This window comes from Mesoplodon mirus, assembly GCF_964341445.2.
Source record: "Mesoplodon mirus genome assembly, chromosome: 2".
In the NCBI taxonomy this organism is placed as follows: domain Eukaryota; kingdom Metazoa; phylum Chordata; class Mammalia; order Artiodactyla; family Ziphiidae; genus Mesoplodon; species Mesoplodon mirus.
The window spans coordinates 127,449,507-127,465,434 of NC_138977.1; the positions used below are offsets into that span (position 1 = coordinate 127,449,507).

At 50.6% G+C, this 15,928-nt stretch overlaps 1 protein-coding gene across 1 annotated transcript; it reads left to right on the forward strand.

Annotated features, from left to right (window-relative positions):
• Positions 1-2,487: 2,487 nt before the first annotated feature.
• GRPEL1 (GrpE like 1, mitochondrial) lies at positions 2,488-15,565 on the forward strand. The gene is made up of 4 exons (XM_082609844.1): positions 2,488-2,593; positions 4,947-5,109; positions 6,450-6,531; positions 13,985-15,565. The coding sequence occupies exons 1-4, from the start codon at positions 2,499-2,501 to the stop codon at positions 14,329-14,331; spliced, it is 687 nt and encodes a 228-aa protein (XP_082465970.1). The 5' UTR covers positions 2,488-2,498; the 3' UTR covers positions 14,332-15,565.
• Positions 15,566-15,928: the final 363 nt, after the last annotated feature.

The following is a 15,928-nucleotide window of genomic DNA, read 5'->3' on the forward strand; positions in this document are numbered from 1 at the left end:
TCCAAGGGCTGATGCAGGAGTCTTCCACACAGGCAGCTTCATCTCTGCGTGCTGATGACTTGCAATGAGGTGACAAAGAAGTTCCAGACTTCAGGGAACTACCTGAGCAGGCTCCCAAGGGCGTAGTTCCCAATGCTGCCACAAGGTGGCAGCACAGACAGGCCTCTGTTGCGGAAAATCTGCCGTTTTGGATGTAATAGTAGATCTGGGGCCTGGCCTCTCGGCTGTCCTGTACGGACCAGGGATTCAGTGCCCCAGAAACATCGCCACTGCAACAGCCAGTGCTTGTCTCTGTCTCAGGACACAGCGGTTACCACTGTTGATCGTCCCCATGCTGCACTGTGAGCTATTTACAGCAGGATTCCCATCTGATTCCCTTGAGCCCTAAGAGTTAGGAAATGAATAGTTGTACCTCTTTTAAACCTCACAATAAATAATCCCAGGTCTACAGGGAGGGAATCAATGCTGAGAGCAATTAAATGACTTGCCCAAGGTCACAGCCAATGAGAAACATGACATGTTTTAAATTAAAAAAAATTTTTTTTGGAGTATAGTTGATTTACAATGTTGTGTTAGTTTCAGGTGTACAGCAACGTGATTCAGTTATACATATACCTATATTCATTCTTTTTCAGAGTCTTTTCCCATATAGGTTATTACAGAATATTGAGCAGAGTTCCCTGTGCTCTACAGTAGGTCCTTGTTGGTTATCTGTTTTATACATAGTAGTGTCTGTATGCTAATCCCAAGCTCCTAATTTATCTCTCCCCCTGACATGTTTTACATTTTATTACAGAAAACTTCGGGGCCTCCCTGGTGGCACAGTGGTTAAGAATCCGCCTGCCAATGCAGGGGACAGGGGTTCGAGCCCTGGTCCGGGAAGACCCCACATGCCGCGGTGCAACTAAGCCCGTGCGCCACAACTACTGAGACTGCGCTCTAGAGCCCACGAGCCACAACTACTGAAGCCGGCGTGCCTCAACTACTGAAGCCCACGCGCCTAGAGCCCATGCTCCAAAACAAGAGAAGCCACCCCAATGAGAAGCCTGCGTATCGCAACGAAGAGTAGCCCCCGCTCGCCGCAACTAGAGAAAACCCGCGCTTAGCAACGAAGACCCAATGCAGCCAAAAATTAATTAATTTAAAGAAAAAACAAAAAAAACCAAATATGACATGCAGGCAGCACTGCACTTGGGACACCACGGGCTCCAGCGCCGGGATCTCAGGGACGCCGCAGGCTCCAGTCCTCCATCCCGGCGGAGAGACAGCAGGCCAGGCAGTGCTGAAGCAGGGGCCAGGCCAGAGCTCCCAGGGCGCCTCGCTGCAGGGACAGCTGCTGAGGGACACCTCCTCTTCCAGCACCTCGGCTCCTTCGTGGCACATGATACGGTAGCACTGACCTTTGATAGATTAACGAAAACATTTGGATTTATGAGCTTTGGCTGTGTCCCCAGAGCCTTCTTCGGTGCTGTTCGCATCTTGTTATGCTTTGTGCTTTACTCTGATAAAACTGAAGAAGAGCGCAAAGAGAAATCAACACACACCCAATTCCCCTCACCCAACACCAACGCCGCCGTGCTGTGTCACATCTGCCTCCTGGGTTTTGGTTTTCGCGTTAATAAAACTGACAGGTAGGGCTTCCCTGGTGGCGCATTGGTTGAGAGTCCGCCTGCCGATGCAGGGGACACGGGTAGATCCCACATGCCGCGGAGCGGCTTGGGCCCGTGAGCCATGGCTGCTGAGCCTGCGCGTCCGGAGCCTGTGCTCCGCAACGGGAGAGGCCACAACAGTGAGGGGCCCGCGTACCGCAAAAAAAACAAAAAAAACCCTGACAGGTAGCGATGGAGTCCCCTCCGGCCACCAGCCCTAGCCCCTTCCCCCTCCTCCGCCGCCGCGGAGCCGCAGGAAGGACGGGCGATGCTCCCCTAACACTGTTTTAACCGACATTTTTAAAGTCCTGCGGTTGCCCGTGGACGTGCTTTTGTCATTGGCCTATTTGCATTTAGCCCACACTGAGTGCCCGGTGCCCGGCAGGGTTCCAGGAGCTCGCGCTGCAAGGGAGAACGGGACAAATGCAAGCCCCGGCGCATCGCTGACCCCCAAAAGAAAGGGCGGCCCGAGGCGTGCAACGCGCGACCAGACAGGAAAGTCGACTACCCCTTCTCTGCGCTCCCTAGTCCGCACTTCCGGCGCCCCACCCCATGCTCCCTCCCTATTGGTTCTTCCTTTCACCTCGCCCCTCCGCGGAGAGTCTCCTCCCACGGTTTCCTTCACCTTTCACCTCCTCACCTTCTCGGGCTTGGAAGGCCTCAGACCCCGCCCACCGGGGGAGGGGAGAGTACGCCTCCAAGGCCGGCAGTTAGTGGTGAGTATGATCTGTCCATCAGAGGAGAAGCGGTGGTGGATTGGCTGAGGGGAAGTAGTTGGGAGGGGGAAGGAAGCACAGAGTCTGCGCGAGTGGCCTGGTGGCCAAGGGAACGCGCCAGCCGCCTCCGCGCATGCTCCCTGCGCGCGCAGGCCCGGCGGCAGTGATGGCGGCTCGGTGCGTGAGGCTGGCGCGGCACAGCCTCCCGGCTTTGGCGTTGTCTCTCAGGTATGGGGCGCTGGCTGCCCGGGCTGAGGAAGGGCGCGGTGCGCGTGCCGCCCCCGTCCGCTCCGACCCGAGCCCTGCCCGGCTCCGGCCCGGGCGCTGTGGGCGGCGGTTCCCCCACGCGGGGCGCGGACACCGCGGGGCTGCCCTGCGGCCTCGCTGCCCGTGCTGCCCGCGCGGCGGGCCCGGGGAGGGTGGGACGGCGCCCCGCGCGAGCCCGAGGCCGCGCCGAGCCGCCCGCGAGCCCAGGCCGGCGCGAGGCGGCCGCGTGTGCGGGTCCCCGGAGCGCGGGGCGGGGGCGCGCTGGCTCCTTCCGCTCGGCCCGAGTCCTCGTCAACCTCCGCGTGCCCCGGAGCCTGAGGTCAGAAGGGCAGCGGCGCCTGCCCCGCCGTGGGGACAGCGGCTTATTTAGACAAGAGCGGCGACTCCGCGGCGGGAGTCACGAGGCAGTGCCCTCACCTTGGCTTTTCTTCTTCGTGTTTTTTTTTAAACCTGCGGTTTCTGCTTTTTCAAAGTCTAGCCTCATAAGTTAGTTTAGCGAGTGCTTAGCACCTTCTGCGTTGGGGGAGCTTCCCAGAACCCGGTTATCTGGTAGAAGACAGATTGGGTAGAAGCTGCGCAGAGCAGGAGCCGGGCTTTCCTCGCAGGAGCTGCTTGAGTGATGGGGAGACCGGGCCGGGCAGCGTGGACTACGGTAGTGCGCGGGGATGCAGCTGCGATTCCAGCCCGATACATGGTGTAGAACTGTGTGGGAACAAGCCCACCTGGAAAGCCCGAGTGAAAAGGCCTCTTTGCTCAAGTAATTTGTGATTTTTGTATCTGGAATTAATTGCCAGGACAGCGTGAATTTCTGCTCTTGAGAACTGGGTTTGTGGCAAGAGACTCAAGTTGGGGAGTCTAGAGAACTGAATTGTATGCGTAGCTTTCGGAGTAACTGAGCTGCGGGAGCCTCTGGAGCTCCAGGACGGCGTCGGCAGAGCTGAGGTGAACTGCAGAATGGCGGTGACTGTCGCACCCAGAGGTCAGAATATCTAGGAAGAAAGGCAGGCCTCACAACAGCACACTCAGTTTTCAGATTATCAGTTTTTTTCATCACGAAAGTAAAAATAACAGTAAAAAGATTATTACATCTCACCCTCAGGGTAATAGAGTAATGTAATGAATTCTCTTATTGCTCTCTGCGGGCCTCAGACACATGTACCTACACAGGATTTCTGGTTTGAGTTTATAAAAGCGGGGTCGTGTTTTGTGCATTTCTCTAAGTTGCATTTCTTCCTGCACAGTACACCCGTGGTGTAGCCAAACGATGGCAGTTTAACATATTCTATTTGGTAGCTGCTCAGTATTCCAGATCATGGAAGTAACAGCTTGTTCAGCCATCTCCTTCTGACCAGCGATCTGTTTCCAGTTGCTGTAAACATCCTTGTACATATGTTCTGTGTACTTCTAGCTTTCCTGTTCATTGAGGCAGTTTTTTTTAATCTGGGAAGAAACTGCATGTAGTTTATTTTCAGGTTGGACTGTGGCATAATTAAGAGCTCCACTGGACTTGGTGCAGAGATGTGTATCATTCCTTAATGGCTTTGTGGCCTTGAGTTTATCACTTAACCTTTTTCACGTGGGGATCAGATTGGCTAATACTTTAAGTTCCTTGCAGCATTAGTTTTAGAGTTCTTTGTATTTCCCCTGTACATACCATCCCCATGCTTTCCAACCTCCATGCCTTTGTCCAAGCCCTTCCCTCTTCCTGAAGTCCATCTGTCTCATCCATTCCTGACTCTGTATGTGAACTCTTACTTATCCTTCAAAATCCCGCTGCACAAACCCTTTCATTGCCTTCCATTTCCCCAAAGCTAGAAGTATTCTACTCTGAGCCTCCTGAAGTGCATGGTTCCTCTTTTATCACTTTCAAACCCCACATTATGGTTCTTTGTGTGTAGATATCTTTTTTGCATGACCGAAGTACCCTGTGGGCAAGATCTCTGCCCCTCCAGCTTTGTAATCAGCATCAGCACTGGGCCTCACCTCCAGTAGCAGCTACTGCATTGCTATGTGGTGGGGCTGGGTGACCATATCTCAGAAGGAGATGTTTAAAGTGGGGAGAAGAGGAGGTTAGTACCATCGCCTTGGTACACTGACATATTAGTTTAGGCATGTGTTGCGGAAGACTTTATGTCAGCAAACAGCTTCTATACATCATATGCAGTTTGCCTTTATTGGGTCTAAAATAAATCCTTTCTCCCCCATGAGTCAGTAGCAAACAGTTTTAAGTTCTTTGATTTCTGAAGTCATACATCTGACTTTACGAAGCAAAAAAACCATGATCTTAATTTCTAGCGTGTGAACTTGTCTTTAGGTCCTCTCCTCGGCTGCTGTGCACAGCTACAAAACAGAAGAACAATGGCCAGAACTTGGAAGAGAACATGGGTCAGAATGAACAGAAGACAGATCTGCCCTCTGCAGAGAAGACACTGATGGAAGAGAAGGTCAAGCTGGAAGAGCAGCTAAAGGAGACCATGGTAAGGTTGCGGGCTCTTGTGGGTAGCGTGGGCTTTCGAACTCCAGGTGAGTGTTTTCTGAGGACGTCTGGCCAGCCTCCGTGACAACAGAGACAGAGGCCAGACAAATCGCATCATTGTCCAAGGACTGCGGCTGGGTCCTGCAACAAGTTATTACCGGAGAAGGGATAGAACCCAAAGCCTGTGTGGCTCTGGTTGTCATGAGGGTCATCTCTATGTGCTACCTAGATTATATTGAATTAAGGCTTAAAACGGTCTTTACAGGTGATTCAGTAGGGCCCTTTAAGCTGGTCTTAGGGAAGGACAAGGGTGGAGGGCAGAGGTACGGCCACATGGCGCTCTCCTAGGGAGGTAGGAGTTCTGTAAACTGATGAGTGATATGGATTAGGACCCCATGTGGAGAAGCATGAGTGGCACAAATGGAGCTCCGTAAGCATTAAGAATGATAATATCAAATACCGTGTGCCGGGGCTGTTCTGACCCCTTTATTTATGTTAATTCTCACAACAGCCCTGTGAGTCAACCGTTAATATCCCTGTTTACAGATGAGGAAACTGAGGTCCAGGACGGTTTGGTAAACTTCCCAAGGTCACCTGGCCACTGAGTGGCAGGGCGAGGGCCTGAGCCTGGGAGGCCTTGCTCTTAACCACGGCTCTGGAATCGCCTGAAGGCTGAACACAGTAACCTGGGGCACACGAGAAATAGAAATTCCAGGAGATGGATGAGATTACAGGAAAAGTTGGTGCAAAATGAGGAAGATACCAGAATTCAGATGATTAGTACACAATAAATGTTTCAACTGAATCATATCTGGGCAATGTTAACAATACCAGAGGTTCATTGATGGGGTTTTTCCTCTTCTGTGGCGTAGAGGCCAAAGCTGTCCACTCAGGTTCGTTGTTCTCCTAGACGTCTCTTCAGGGTGTGGGAACTGAGGCGGGTCAGCCCCTAACCGGGGTTCTAGGATTCCCTTAAGTGGGAGATTCTTCTGAGGAAGGAATGAATGGTCCTTCCTTGAGGAGAACCATCGAACCGCGAGAAACTAGAAGCTTCTCCTTGTCCTTTCCCAGCTATACACTGCGTGAGAGTGGCCTTGTGGGCTGTATGAATATGCGACACCTGGCCATCTTATTCCCCACGTGGTGGAAATAGTGACACAGGTTAATTTGTTTTCTGTTTATTAAGCAGCAGCTGTCTGTAACCCAAAATCTCCAACGTGATGATAGCTGTTATTTGTGTTTTGACTTGGAGTTTGTTACATCAGATATGCTTTCCTATGAATTTGTTCCATATTTAATTCATGTGAATCAGTCTTTCTCTCTCCCTTTCTTTTTTTTAAGGAAAAGTATAAGCGAGCTTTAGCAGATACTGAGAACTTGCGGCAGAGGAGCCAAAAGTTGGTGGAGGAGGCGAAACTCTATGGTAACTTTCAACGTTACATGACATCGACCGTGGGGAAACACGGGGCAAGGGAGGGGGTATCAGAGTGCCAGGCAAAGTGGCCAGCCCCATGGGGAGCCTGCTGGTTGCACTCCCTCCAGTTTTTGAGATGGGTCAGCCGTTGTCCAGAAGGAGCAAAATTGCCCTTATGACTCGCACTCGGAGTGGTGAGCGTCATTCCTTCAGTGAGGAGTGTGTGCTTTGCTCTTCCACACAAAGACCTCAGTGTGAGCCTGCAGGTAACTAGCAGGTCGGCTCTGTGAGGTTTGGTTCCTTAGCTAGAGCAGCCCTAGCATTGGTCTCACTTAGGACCTCCTCAGATTCTGTCTGCATTGTCATCTTTGTATGTTTCTGTCGTCATCCTTCCCGTTTTTACAGTTGAGATCAGTGAGGCTGAAATGACTTGCCGTTCAGCACAAACCTGGTAATGGCGCTGGCACTGAGGCCCGTCTCCCAACCCCAGATGTGTTGTGTTGATTACCCAAAAGGCTACCATTTGAGTACCTGTGGGGACGGAGCTTTCAGTGCCCCTGTTGTAGATGCAGAACCTCAGGTTCGACCTTGGGTGCTCACAGTGGAAAGTATTGATAAGAGACGAGTTCAACACAGAGAACAAATCTCTTTTTTTTTTTTAAATTTTATTGAAGCATAGTTGATGTACAATGTTGTGTTAATTTCTGCTGTACAGCAGAGTGATTCAGTTATACATGTATATATTCCCCCCCCCTTTTTTTTTTGCGGTACGCGGGCCTCTCACTGTTGTGGCCTCTCCCGTTGCGGAGCACAGGCTCTGGCCGCGCAGGCTCAGCGGCCACGGCTCACGGGCCTAGCCGCTCCGCGGCATGTGGGATCCTCCCAGACCGGGGCACGAACCCATGTCCCCTCATCGGCAGGCGGACCCTCAACCACTGCGCCACCAGGGAAGCCCTATATTCCCTTTTTTATATTCTTTTTTTTTTTTTTTTTAATAAATTTATTTGTTTATTTTTGGCTGTGTTGGGTCCTCGGTTTTGTGCGAGGACCTTCTCCAGTTGCGGCAAGTGGGGGCCACTCTTCATTGCGGTGCGTGGGCCCCTCACTGTTGTGACCTCTCTTGTTGCGGAGCACAGGCTCCAGGTGCGCAGGTTCAGTAGTTGTGGCTCACAGGCCAAGTCACTCCATGGCATGTGGGATCTTCCAAGACCAGGACTCGAACCTGTGTCCCCCACATTGGTAGGCAGAGTCTCAACCACTGCACCACCAGGGAAGCCCTCCCTTTTTTATATTCTTTTCCATTATGGTTTATCACAGGATATTGAATGTAATTCCCTGTGCTCTACAGTAGGATCTTGTTGTTTATCCATTCCATATATAATAGTTTGCATCTGCTCATCCTAAACTCCCACTCCATCCCTTCCCCACCCCCCTGCCTTGTCCACCACAAGTCTGTTCTCTCTGATTCTGTTTCTGTTTCATAGATAGGTTCATTTGTGCCATACTTCAGATTCCACATATAAGTGATATCATACGGTATTTGTCTTCCTCTTTCTGACTTACTTCACTTGGTATGATAATCTCTAGTTGCATCTGTGTTGCTGCAAATAGCATAATTTCGTTCTTTTTTTTATGGCTGAGTCATATTCCATTGAATATACATATGTACCGCATCTTCTTTATCCATTCATCTGTCATTGAACATTTCCATGTTTCCCTGTCTTGGCTATTGTAAGTGGTGCAGCTGTGAACATAGGAGTGCATGTATCGTTTTGAATTATGGTTTTGTCTGGATGTATGCCCACGAGTGGGACTGCTGGGTCATATGGTAATTCTAGTTTTAGTTTTTTGAGGAGCCTCCATACTGTTCTCCATAGTGGCTGCACCAATTTACATTCCCACCAACAGTATAGGAGGGTTCCCTTTTCTCCACACCCTCTCCAGCATTTGTTATTTGTAGACTTTTTTTTTTTGCTGTATGCGGGCCTCTCACTGTTGTGGCCTCTCCCGTTGCGGAGCACAGGCTCCGGACGCGCAGGCTCAGCGGCCATGGCTCACGGGCCCAGCCGCTCCGCGGCATGTGGGATCTTCCCGGACCGGGGCACGAACCCACGTCCCCTGCATCGGCAGGTGGACTCTCAACCACTGCGCCACCAGGGAAGCCCTATTTGTAGACTTTTTAATGGTGGCCATTCTGACTGGTGTGAAGTGGTACCTCATTGTAGTTTTGATTTGCATTTCTCTAGTAATTAGTGATGTTGAGCATCTTTTCATGTGCTTATTGGCCATCTGTGTGTCTTCTTTGGAGAAATGTCTATTTCGGTTTTCTGCCCATTTTTTGATTGAGTTGTTTGGGTTTTTGTTATTGAGTTTTATGAGCTGTTTGTATATTTTGGAGATTAAGCCCTTGTAGGTTGCATCATTTGCAAATATTTTCTTCCAGTCTGTATGTTGTCTTTTTGTTTTGTTTTTAGTTTCCTTTGCTGTGCTAAAGCTTGTAAGTTTGATAGGACCCCCATTTGTTTATTTTTGCTTTTATCTCTGTTGCCTTGGGAGACTGACATGAGAAAACATTGGTACAATTTATGTCAGAAAATGTTGCCTGGGCTTCCCTGGTGGCGCAGTGGTTGAGAGTCCGCCTGCCGATGCAGGGGATACAGGTTCACGTCCCGGTCTGGGAAGATCCCACATGCCGCGGAGCGGCTGGGCCTGTGAGCCATGGCCGCTGAGCCTGCGCGTCCGGAGCCTGTGCTCCGCAACGGGAGAGGCCACAGCAGTGAGAGGCCCGCGTACCGCAAAAAAAAAAAAAAGAAAGAAAATGTTGCCTGTGTTCTTTTGTAGTTTTACGGTGTCTTGTCTTATATTTAGGTCTTTATTTAAGTCATTTTGAGTTTATTTGTGTGTATGGTGAGAGGGTGTGTTCTAACTTCATTGATTGACCTGTGGCTGTCCAACTCTCCTAACACTACTTGCTATAGAGACTGTCTTTTCTCCATTGAATATTCTTGCCTCCTTTGTCAAAGATTAATTGACCGTAGGTGTGTGGGTTTATTGCTGGGCTCTCTATTCTGTTCCATTGATCTATATGTTTGTCATTGTGCCAGTACCATGCTGTTTTGATTACTGTAGCTTTGTAGTATTGTCTTAAGTCTGGGAGGGTTATGCCTCCAGCTTTGTTCTTTTTCCTCAGGATTGCTTTGGCAGTTCTGAGTCTTGTGGTTCCATATAAATTTTATGATTATTTGTTCTAGTTCTGTGGAAAATGTCATGGGTAATTTGATAGGGATCACGTTAAATCTGTAGATTGCTTTGGGTAGTATGGCCGTTTTAACAATGTTAATTTTTCCAGTCCAAGAGCACGGGATATCTTTCCATTTCTTTGAATCATCTTCAGTTTCCTTTACTAATGGTTTATAGTTCTCAGCATGTAAGTCTTTCACCTTCTTGTCAGGTTTATTCCTAAGTATTATTTGATGGGATTTAAGAGGTATTGTTTTTTTTACTTTCCTTTTCTGATATTTCATTGTTAATGTGAAGAAATGTAGCCAGTTTCTGTATTTTAATCTTGTATCCTGCTACCTTGCTGAATACCTTTATCAGTTTTTTTTTGTTGTTTTTTTTTTTTGCGATACGCAGGCCTCTCACTGTTGTGGCCTCTCCTGTTGTGGAGCACAGGCTCCGGATGCTCAGGCTCAGTGGCCATGGCTCACGGGCCCAGCTGCTCTGCGGCATGTGGGATCCTCCCGGACCAGGGCACGAACCTGTGTCCCCTGCATCAGCAGGCAGACTCTCAACCACTGCGCCAGCAGGGAAGCCCAGTTCTAGTAGTTTTTGTGTGGAGTCGTTAGGGTTTTCAAAATATAGTATCATGTCATCTGCATATAATGACAATTGTATCTCTTCCCTACCATTTTGGATACCTTTTCTTTCTTTTTCTTGTGTGATTCCTGTGGCTAGGACTTCCAATACTATGTTGAATGGAAGTGAAAGTGGGCATCCTTGTCTTGTTCCAGATTTTAGAGGGAAGGCTTTCAGCTTTTCACCATTGAGTATTATGTTGGCTGTTTGTCGTAAATAGCTTTAATTATGTTGAGGTGTTTTCTCTATACCTACTTTCATAAAGAGTTTTTATCATGAATGGTTGTTGGATTTTATCAGATGCTGCTTCTGCATCTACTGAGATGATCATGTGGTTTTTGTCTTCTCTTTTGTTGATGGGGTGTATCGCATTGATTGATTTGCATATGTTGAACCATTCTTATGACCCTGGGGTGAATCCAACTTGGTCATGGTATATGATCTTTTTTTACGTGTTGTTGGATTCGGTTTGCTAACATTTTGTTGCGAATTTTTGCATCTGTATTCATCAAAGATATTGGCCTGTAATTTTCTTTTTTGGTAGTGTCTTTGTCTGGTTTTGGTATCAGGGTGATGGTGGCTTCATAGTGTCCTTCCTCTTCAGTCTTTTGGAAGAGTTTAAGAAGTGGTATAGGTTCTTTGTGTGTTTGGTAGAATTCGCCTGTGAAGCCACCTGGTCCTGGACTTTTGTTTGTAGTGAGTTTTTTATTTTGTTTTATTTTATTTATTTTTGGCTGCATTGGGTCTTTGTTGCTGCACACGGGCTTTCTCTAGTTGTGGCTAGTGGGGGCTACTCTTTGTCGTGGTGCGCGGGCTTCTTATTGTGGTGGCTTCTCTTGTTGTGGAGCACAGGCTCTAGGCGTGTGGGCTCAGTAGTTGTGGCACGCGGGCTCTAGAGCACAGGCTCAGTAGTTGTGGCACATGGGCTTAGTTGCTCTGCAGCATGTGGGATCTTCCCAGACCAGGGCTCGAACCTGTGTCCCCTGCGTTGGCAGGCGGATTCTTAACCACTGCGCCACCAGGGAAGGCCCAAGGCCTGTTTTTAGTGTGGATGCCTGCCATCTCTTTCCTCATCGTGTCCTGGGCATTATCCCCTTGACAGGAGGTGTGACTGGTGGTGTGGTGACCAGCGTCTGCACTCGATTTGAGCGGGGCCTCCTCTCTGCTCTGTGGTTGTCACAGCCCTGTTGGGGGCAGGTCCTGCTCCCTAGTTGTTGGAATAGAGGCCCCCAGATCCGTTTCTGAGCTGCCTTGTGGGGCAGGCAGGATTGGAGCACTCCCGCTGGAAGGGAAGCCACTCAGTATCCCTCCGCCAGAGCCATCTACCAGGGAGTGTGCTCTGTGGTGCCATCTGTCACCTGTTGTGCGGGCTCACAAAGTGCGCTGTTGTCACACTGCCCTCGGCCCCGCCTGCACTGTGGGAATGCAGGCAGTCGGCCCTGGGGTCCCTCAGGTGCTGTGTGCACAAAACCACCAGCATAGATCCACTGAGGTCAGGTACCAGGACCGGAGTAGTCGTGCGCCTGGACCTGCCGTAGGAGCCGTGGGAGCAGCCCAGACCCCGGCCCTGCCTCTGTGCGTGCCCACAAAGCCCACAGCTGCAAAGGCCGGACCCGTCCCAGCTGCGGGAGCACCCTTTCCACTTGGATGTCCCGCACGTGCTGCTGAGTTGACAAGAGTCGGCGGCAGTGGCATGGATCACACAGCTGCAGGGAGGGGGCTCTGTTTTCAGTCTCACCTCCGCATGTGGGCAGCCCCCTGGCACTGGCACCTGGCACTCCCAGAGCTCATAAAGGTGGCACCCAGCAAGAGGCTGCCATGGCGGGCCCCACCCTTCCCCTCGCGGGCCCCTTAACAACGGTGCTTCACTTCTTCTGGGAACACTCTTCGTTCCTGGATGCAGTCACCTCACCTCCTGTTCTTCTTCCTCTTTCTGGTCATCCCCTGCACTGGCTGTGTGTCTGTCGTGCTCCACGTGTCTGGGTTCTTCAGGGCTAGGAGCAGGCCTCCCCTCCTCTCGCCGTCCCCCCTGCTGACTTGCCCTCCCACAGGTCTGAATGGCATCCACGCCCAGGTTCTCTTTCCAGTTCAGACATTTCTTCTGCGTTCTAGTCCTGTATGTCTTTACCTGGACGTCTCAGGGGTGTTTTAAACTGGATTCTCCCCTCTGCCTGTGCTTCCTCTCTTCCTCATTTGAGTAAATGCTACTGTTGCCCACCGGGTGTTTAGGTCAGGCGGGGAACTACCCTCTCCTCCCTCAAGCTCACTCCCCTCCCATCCAGTGAGTGGTGATGCCTGGACTCTCGTTCATCCACTTGTCTCTGCTGCTTCCGCTGTGGTCCAGGCCAGCTTCAGCTCTTGCAGCCCTGCTCCACACCCCAGGCAGTGTGGCCACAGCAGACCTCTACCCATTCCACTGCCCCATCTGGAACCTGCAGCTACTCCGGGTCTGCATCTTCCTGGTAGGCTGGCCGCCCTCAGTTCCTCCAGTGTGTGGCTCCCTCCCGACCCTCCAGGCCTCAGTTCCCGGAACCCTCCTCCGCCTGCCCTGCCGATCCACGTCCCTTAGGTTAATAGGTCCTCAGCACTCAGAGTGCGCCTTGTGTAAGTATCGTTGCGATTGTACTTGCCCCTTGTGTGACCATTTCCTACGTGTCTCAGAAACCATATGGGAACTAGCACAGGGTTCATCCTTAATAGACGCTCCCATCTTTATCGGATAGGTGGAATTTTAATTTCATTTTAAAGCAGTGGGGTGAAAACCCTGTGTGAAAGAGGAAAGCCTAAAACGAGCGCTGCCTCCTTCGAAGCGCACAGCCTTCAAGATCCGAGAAGACTTGAGTGGGCCGCACTAGAGCCTCACGGTTGCTGCGCCGCTAGGGCCAGGGTGGGGCGGGCCGGGGGAGCTGACCCCGTGTGCGCTTCTCATCCGCCCTGAACTCCTTCGTTCAGCAGCTGAAGCGTTGTCTTGGAACCACAAACGTTTGTATTTATGCGAAGTTTTTTAACACGTTATTTCTTCTGTTAGATAAAGGTTAAGGCTTGGGGTGTGTCCCGGTCACTTTTACCCACGGGGCCAAATAATTGCTAACGTGTATTGAGTACTTAGTGTTCTAGGTGCTCTGAGTGTGTGTGGTTTTGTCCTCATAACCTCACTGTGTTAGGTACTGTTATCCCTGTTTTATAACCAAAGCAGCTGAGACCCAGAGGGGTTAACCGGATCACATGGGCAGTTCGGTGACAGCCAGGGATGTGGCCCCGGGCCCCATGCTCTTCAGCTGAGGCGGCCACCTGCGCCCCTTCCCGGCTCTACTGTCTGCGGGAACAACGTGCTCCGGGGTTTGCACGTTTTCTTAGCCTGGAGCAGGACTGATGGTGGTTCTGCAGGTTTTAAGTTGCTGGTCTTTATACCTCATTAGCTTTTGTCTAAACCCCAAAAAGGTATGTCTGTTTTTTAATCCAGCATTGAAATTCTAGGGCAAACTAGTGATTTGAAAAGGTGTCATTAAATACCCCGCGTGTGACGTAAACGGGGCTTACAGTGTTGAGTTGCCCATGCAGTTGATACAGAATGCAAATGCTGTTCTTCTTTAACTTTGTGTAGGCATTCAGGGCTTCTGCAAGGACTTGCTGGAGGTGGCGGACATTCTGGAGAAGGCAACACAGTGTGTCCCGAAGGAGGAGATTAGAGACGATAACCCGCACCTGAAGAACCTCTACGAGGGGCTCGTGATGACCGAGGTGCAGATCCAGAAGGTGTTCAGGAAGCACGGCTTACTCCAGCTGAACCCCGTGGGGGCCAAGTTCGACCCCTACGAGCACGAGGCCTTGTTCCACACGCCGGTTGAGGGCAAGGAGCCGGGCACGGTGGCGCTCGTTAACAAAGTGGGGTACAAGCTGCACGGGCGCACCCTGAGACCCGCCCTGGTTGGGGTGGTGAAGGAGGCTTAGCGGCCCTCACGGGCTCCGGGGCTTTGTTACGATCACTCGCTGACTCGGGCCGCTTCATCTTTTCTCAGCTGTGGGCGCGTGCGACCTTTTCCTAAACCTTGCCAGGCTTTAGTGACCAGTGGCTGGACAGGAAGTAAGCCAGTTGCACAGCTGTGTTAATGAACGTTCGGGAGTTACTAGTTCCACGTGCTCACAGGACAGGCCGGCGGGATGCTACCGGACCCTAGGGTATCAGGAAAAACACCATGTCTGCTCAAACTCTGGTGACGTCAGAGTATTTCAAATGAATAAAAGGTCTTCAGGAATCCTGCTGTTAGCTAGCTGGCTGCGCCGGCTGCACCGCGTCCTCTGCGTCTCACTGAAGCACGCGAGTTCCTGGACTGCTTAGCCCACCACCCGTCACTCAGTGAAGGCAAGGCAAGAGTTTAAACATTTTTCTTGCTCAGAAAAATTGTACAACACCCTTGGTGAAGAACGTGTTTGAGTTCGTTTATGATCAGTTACTGTCTCGCTGCTAAGAGCGATCGTCTTCTGGCTTTGGGAGATGTGAGACCAGTGGGCACACTGTAACGTCCTCACCTCCTCATTTTGCCAGTAACTGAATTTGACACACTCAGTTACTTTTGTCCTGTTTTGTTCATCTCTTTATAGAAAGGTTTAAATCTATACCCGACTAGTTACTAATGACCAGAAGGTACTTTCCCTAGTAAGAGGGACTTTCTTAGAAATCTGAGGACTGTGTGCTTGGTATGTTTTAAATGTTAAATTTAAAATTTTATTTCAGAGGATTAAAGCCCTGTTGTTTATTTTCCTATGTTCTGCTAGCTATGTGCTTTGGTGGAGGAGATCCCCTTACTAAGCAAAGAAGTGTGGCTTAGCTTTCCGGGTCTTTGCTCAAATCCTGCAGCTGTGTGCCTGACACGTGCAAACGTGTTGGCTTCTGGTCCCGGAAGGGGACCGTGGACACTCAGAAGCAGCAGCAAGGACACACGACCGGCAAGCGCTGGCCCTGTGACTCGCCGCCGGACCCTCTGTTCCTTACGTGAGGGGAAAAGTTGAATGACTGAGGTACTCTTATAAACGAGGGAAAAAAATAACCTTCCACTAGCTTTGCTTCTAAGAGATACTTCTAGGATTAAAGGTCAATACTGTTACTTCGATTTACTGCATAAAAAAGGTGGGCAGTCGATTTGAAAGGTGTAGGTGATACTCCCATAATTAAAATTCCAATTTATACCATTTCAAGAAACCCCCCCCCTTTCCTTTTTATAAATTTATTTTACTTATTTTTGGCTGCGTTGTATCTTCGTTACTGTGCACGGGCTTTCTCTAGTTGTGGCGAGCAGAGGCTGCTCTTCATTGTGGCGCGTGGGCTTATTGCGGTGGCTTCTGTTGCGAAGCACGGGCTCTAGGTGCGCCGGCTTCAGTAGTTGTGGTGCACGGGCTCAGTAGTTGTGGCGCACGGGCTCTAGAGCGCAGGCTCAGTAGTTGTGGCGCACAGGTTTAGTTGGTACACAGCACGTGGGATCTTCCTGGTCCCCTGCATTGGCAGGCGGATTCTTAACCACTGCACCACCAGGGAAGCCCGTCCCCCTTT

Bases quoted from the DNA above. Each gene is read 5' to 3' on its own strand.
- GRPEL1 (XM_082609844.1), top strand. From the start codon at position 2,499: ATGCTCCCTGCGCGCGCAGGCCCGGCGGCAGTGATGGCGGCTCGGTGC. The intron at 2,594-4,946 runs GTATGGGGCGCT...ACTTGTCTTTAG, and splicing joins GCTTTGGCGTTGTCTCTCAG to GTCCTCTCCTCGGCTGCTGT. The intron at 6,532-13,984 runs GTAACTTTCAAC...AACTTTGTGTAG, and splicing joins GGAGGAGGCGAAACTCTATG to GCATTCAGGGCTTCTGCAAG.